The sequence below is a fragment of the Pygoscelis adeliae genome, unplaced genomic scaffold (genome assembly GCF_000699105.1).
Source record: "Pygoscelis adeliae isolate BGI_AS28 unplaced genomic scaffold, ASM69910v1 Scaffold597, whole genome shotgun sequence".
NCBI lineage: Eukaryota > Metazoa > Chordata > Aves > Sphenisciformes > Spheniscidae > Pygoscelis > Pygoscelis adeliae.
In genome coordinates this window covers 95,783-101,993 of record NW_008825148.1, presented here as the reverse complement: position 1 = coordinate 101,993, position 6,211 = coordinate 95,783, and the positions used below count along the sequence as shown (strand labels likewise).

At 38.2% G+C, this 6,211-nt stretch overlaps 1 protein-coding gene across 1 annotated transcript in view; it reads right to left on the bottom strand.

Annotated features, from left to right (window-relative positions):
• The window catches only part of KAT6A (K(lysine) acetyltransferase 6A), a 51,912-nt gene extending 45,701 nt beyond the window's left edge, over positions 1-6,211 (bottom strand). Inside the window, 3 exon segments of the mRNA XM_009328291.1 lie at positions 4,878-5,648; positions 5,762-5,811; positions 6,194-6,211. Coding sequence (XP_009326566.1) covers positions 4,878-5,480 — 603 coding nt within the window. The 5' untranslated portion in view covers positions 5,481-5,648; positions 5,762-5,811; positions 6,194-6,211.

Genomic DNA, 6,211 nt, shown 5'->3' with positions numbered 1-6,211 from the left:
GGGGCGGGGGGGCAAAGTTATCTATTTTGAAGTTTCTGATCAAAAAAGACTCCTAAAAGTATTGCAATCTGCAGTCCTTTCCCCCATCATTCTAAAGATGCCGCACACAACTGCATAGGAAGTTTCTCACAACTAAATATATAATACGCATTTGATAGCCATACATAAGCAGCAGACACTCGTTACTTTTTGGGCTTCAAATGCACAAATAAAGTATTTCAAACTAAGTGCCTATAAGAAAGAGAGAAATCAGTCTTTCTTGTCTGGCAAATGCAACCCACCTTTTGTGCCAAAATGTAAGCAAAAAAATAAAGGTATTAGTGGTACAGATAAAACAAAGGTATAGCAGGTTGCATGGCCAACTTAATAGCATGCAACCAAGGCCTCTGACGATGCACCAGCTCACAATAGAGATGATTAAAGAGGCTACTGCCCTGTGCTGCCCTCTCTGTCCCTTCATCAAAGATTCTCTCCCTCCAGCAGCAGCAGCTGAATTTCACAACACAGAACATTAGCTTAAACCAACAATTCCATTTAATAGTAATAAACTGGGCTACAAACCACAGCAGCTGAGGAGCAAAACACCAGTTTATCTTTGCAATGGCTGTGGTAACCTCTGGCAGAGATGCAAGGTGTCAGTATGAGTAAGATAACTTCCTAAATCAACTCTACAGCACCTGTTCCAATCATGAACACAAAAAAACCCCAAACCACCACCCACACAAAACTAAAAACCCAATCAAGGGGTGGTGAAATATCCCAGAAAATTTCATCAAGATACTAAGTTTTTTCTGCATACTCGTGTCAAGCCTTTCCATTCCCAAAGACATCTCAATAGCCAGTATATGTTAAAACAGTATCACTGTTTATTGTTTAGCTTTTATAAAGATGCCAAAAAAATTCTGCCCTCAGCTGTCTAAAGATATATGGCATTCATTTAAAGATAAGTTATGGTTTCCAAAGCAGCACCAAAGAATTTTCTCTCTCACCTCAGAGAAAGCATTTTTTAAAATAATAATTAGTAGGAAGTTTCAAGAAATAAAACTGTTCCTCTGAACAAATACTAGCATACAAACATTTTTCATCAAAATACTTTAAAAAGTAAAAATCCTGTTTCAGTCTGCAAGTATACTAATTACACATGAAACAGAAGTGACAGTTATACTTTAGAGAAATCTTTCATGCATATTTAATCAGGGCTTTACTGTAGGAATTGCACTGTAACAGTGGGATTACTTATTTTAGAATCTAGCTTGCACAGTATTGCTCATTCCCTACAGATGTCACTGATGGATGGTGGACTCGGTGCCGAACGTTCTTTGCTCCACGCTTATCACCTCTTTGGCTGACCTAATGTAGGAGACTGACATCTACACTTCCTCACTTTCAGCTATGTTGAAGGGATAGTGCTTGCCTGATACTTACCCAAGAGGCAGCAACTCAACTGTCTCCTCTTTCATTACAATTTCAGGACGAACTCCCTTTACTTTTAGGTATTGCAACAATTTGTCACCCCCCACTCTTCTTTCTTTCCACAACAGGGGTAGGTATTGTGAATCTTACCAGTCTTTCACATATCATAGAAACAACACCAATGTCAAGTCCAGCATTTAGTCCAAAACATCACAAGGATTGCAAAAATAGCTCTTAACTGCAATTCCCATTTTAGCTTCTAAACTACAGGAAACTGAAAAGAAAGAAAAGGCCACTTCCCTAAAGCCTACACCTGAGTGAAGGCACACAGAGTGCTTAAAACTGAAATTAAAGACAGCTCTCTTTGTCAGCCGTTGTCACCAACAGATAAGCAAATTTCAGCACTGAGCTCTACCCATCAGCAGGTTTTTTTTCCTGTTTGCTTGTTTTCATACAAGTAGTGTTTTTAGGCCAGGGATTTCAAAACCATAATGTCAGCAGCATGTCGTTACTACCTGGTAAACCATGATAACTTGCCAGTTTTTGTTCCCTTGAACGCTAGAATGTGGTATTCACAGAACACCAAGATAAAAAAAATAAGATCTGGAAAAAAGCAAATAATATTTACTAAACAAAGCTTCTGTAGTGCTGCTTTATGTTTTGTTTAAAACATGTAAGCCTCAACTTTCATAGACCTCCTGCAAGGTACTCAGTTTCATAACACACAGGAAAATATCCAGAATTGAACGTTCACTTCTAGGCATCTAAACAGAAGTGACACTACTATCAAACAGACAGGTAAGCACTTGCAGCAGAGTGGAAGCTTTGAACAAATGAAAGGAAGAAATATTACATCTTTAAGATTCATAAATTTGGATCATATGATATATGGAGACTTCTTAAATGGATGGTAAAGACCAAACAGTGCAACGATAAAAGATTAACAACAGCAAACAAGAGACAAGTCATTAGGATTTCTCAGGTTTGGGAGGTCGAGCTTTTGTTCACGTTGTTGCCAAGGCTCTTCTAAGAATCAAGAGAAACATTGTCACAATACTCCCAAAGAATCTGTACTGAATAATGCCATTAAAGAAAAAAAGGAAAAAAACCAAAACAAAACACACCCCCCAAAAATCCCTCACCACTCTCAAGCACCCAATAAGTCAAGAAAATTACTACGGCATAGTAAGCCTTTTGCACCTGCATAACTGGTTGAGATTTAACACAAAACAGAGTGAAGGAAGATTATCACATAGTGTCTGCATTAAAAAAAAAAAGCCAAACAAAAAAAAAAACCCCAAAAAAACTGTCTTAAAAATCCTGTGGAATAGGAACTGATCTTTTGGCTTCCACTGACTTGCCAGTCAATTAATGCTGGCAGAATCTACACAGATGTTTTAATATAATATCTTCAAAATTACTTTAAGAAACTAGTATGAAACTCAACATGGGTTACACAGCATAGAGATGGTACATGAAGAACAGAAATCTAGGATGTTAGTTTAAAACGCACACACACACACAAAAAAAAAAAAATCTCAGAATGATTTATTGAAGAAATCCCTTGCAAAATTTGTACTATAGCTACTGTGCATTCTAACATTACTAACAACCCTTCTAGTGTTCAAGCTGCTCAGATCTGAGCAGGTGGAAAGGAATTAGGGAGCATATCTAACAGCCCAAAATGCAAATACGTATACACGTGCAAATACATATACATGTTTATATTTAAGCACACATGCACACACAAGAACCTGACACACATATTTTTCCAGGGGACAAAAAACAAACCCCAGACCAAATTCAGTATTTACAGTAGCCCATATTATCATTCACCACTCTGATATATCCCATTTTAAGAAAACCCCAGGGAACACTTAATCTGAAAAAATATCCTCAGTTTTGGCATATAACAAGACGACTGAATAGGCTGCAAAACATACTGTGTTAATAATAATATGCACAGCTAATATTTTCCACTGTTACTAGCACCCTCAATCCAGCTGCCTCATGTGCCAGGCTTGTTCACATCCAGTTTTCATACAGTTTTACAGCTATACTGATTTCATTACTGATATAGTTGGAGAAGTACATAGGAAACATTTGTAGACAGAACACTTGAAAAAAGGATAGAGGAAGCTGCTGAAATTTTCAGCATAGTAATACTTACTTCCTACGTTCCACCAGCCCACAACACAACGCTCTGACTAGTTAAGTACTGCGTCCACAGTAGAGCTCCCACAGTTGAATTAGAACTTCAGAGAAACTTTACTGGTGATAAAGCAGCTGTGCAGGATTTATTTTTTTTTTTTAGGAAGAAGACTCCTACAGTAGTTTTAAGTCTTCAAACTCTAATAGATCATAAAGCTGCCCTCTCACCAGAGAGTGAAGCTGACTGGAAACTCAAAGAGCTCATCCCTGAAGAGGATATTTACAATAACAAAACATTTCCAACACTGCTGAAAAATGTATCTATTATGGATAGAAAAAATAATGTTCACATTCTAGAAGTCCTGGAGACTAGTAGTGCAAAGATATGAATTACTGGCAAATTGGTCTTCAATAAACAAAGACAGACTTCCGTTTTACTCTGCTTCCACAGCAGCACAAGGACAGGAAAGATAATGACTGGGTATGAATGTCACTCCCAACAACTTCATCTTGAGATTGGAGTGGAGGGTCAAAGGCCTTAGGCATGCAGAAGGATGGAAGAAAGGAGGGGAAAAAAGCATAAAAATAAGAGAAAACAATAGAAAAATACTTTGGTTTGTATAACAAACTATATTTAAGAAGGGTCAGGGGAGGCACACAAAAGGGAACAGAAGTCCATGAGTGTACATTCCAGAATTTCCATGCTCTCTACAGCCTCCGATTTCACTCTTCTTTTCAACTGCTATATCCTATATACCTTTTCTTCCTATTTCACAACACGGCTGTTCTGGGACAGAAAGTGATTTTTTTCATTGTTAACAAAGAAAGCCTCTATGATAGCATTAGGTGGCAATTACTAACCAGCGCTTCGCTATGTTATCTGTATTCAAATAAGAAGCTGAACTGGCAGTCAAACAAAAATGTGAAAATAAGAGATGATCTCAAGTTTGCTTTGCAAATCCACCTCACCTTAAAGGGAGGAGGCTTAATTCCTATGTTTTGCTAACATAACTATAGTAAGCCTGTTATCATACATTCAATTCCGCTGTACAGAAATGTTAAGAGGTAAATTCCCCACAGTAGTTCATTTGCAGTTTTCAGGTCCAAAGTACAAATTATGATCTATTACGCTTCCTCTGATCACACTTAGAAATTTGGACACAGTAGGACCCTAAATGCACATTAGTAATTTCTAACTTACAAGATGCAAGTTAAACAAATCATTGACCTCAAATTGTGACTCTGTATTGACACAGACAATCAATTGTATTGACATCAATCACAAGAAAATGCCCACGCAAACTGGGTCTTACCTTATCCTTTTCATGGGGAAGGAGACACACTGGAGGGAGACAGGAAAGAGACTCAAAACTCTCCTTCCCATCAGCATTAGTGGTTGCTTTAGTGTTGAGTTGGTACAGAGGTCCATCTTTAAGGAGCCTACCATGGCCAACAGCACGTTTGACAGCTAATCGTAATTGCTGGTGAAAAATGGAGGCAGCGCTACCTCCAAATAATGCAGACACATCTTTCTGACCTTTCAGAAAGCGCTCGATGTTCTTCAAGGATGAGCCACTAGACTCAGCCAAGCCCTCAATTGCCCGTTTGATAAGTTTATTCCAGTCCACGTTTGGTTTACCATCCAGCTTGCCATGGTTCCGAGGCTTCGGAAGTGCTATTCTCCCAGGATTATCAGGATCCTTGTAGGAGTTGAGACCCTTGTTGGAGACTTTTAAAATAGTTCCATCTTTAACACTCAACTCTAACTGTTCCAGAACAGTTTTGCGGTCCAAACCGTGCGAAGACGACACTGCATTGCATATCCTCTCCTCCGAAGGACGCTGTTTTTGCTTCTTTACCTTTTTGATTGCCTCCAAAATCCACTCTGTATACAGCGGGTTGGCGAGTTTTACCATGGTGAAGAATTCTGTATATCCATAGAGTCGTTATCCTTTATCCCGATGCTGAAAAAGTTTCACACGATGAGAAAACAGATTCTCGAATGATGGGAACCAGCTAACCATAGCATACACGTTTTCTGTTCTGAATCACTCCTCCTTTCTCAAACATTATTTGTTTTCACACTGAAGAGAGGAAAGCAAGACAATTAGAAATTTCCTCATTGTTTGCAATAAATCCCGTAACAGCTTCAGAGAAGGTTCTTCCACAAAGGTATAAAGATTTCAGCATATCTCACCTCAGCTTCTGGTCTGCACACTCACAATCAGAAGAACTGTAACATTAGGCCTGGAAGAAAAGAAGGAGAGAGACATTTCCAAAGAACAGTTAGAAAAAAAAGAAAAAAGAAATTAGCAACCAACATTAATTCATTAAACACACAGCAGAGTTTTAATCCACTATTACAGTTCTGAAACACTGAAGTAACACTTAAGGTTTTACCTTCACTACCAATAAAAGCATGCTTTAACACTGAAATAACCCCATACAACCTAGAGAAAAAAGTGTGTCCTTTTTATTTCAATCCATAAATCAATATAAATTCTATACCAAGTTTTATATCATTGCTGAGCACAACCTAAATTAACATCTGGGGGGAGCGAAAAAAGCCCACAAAAAAGATCTTAAAAAAGCAGCAGCTCTCTTCATTTTTGCACGTGGAAGACACTACCTGAAACTTCAACAGAAA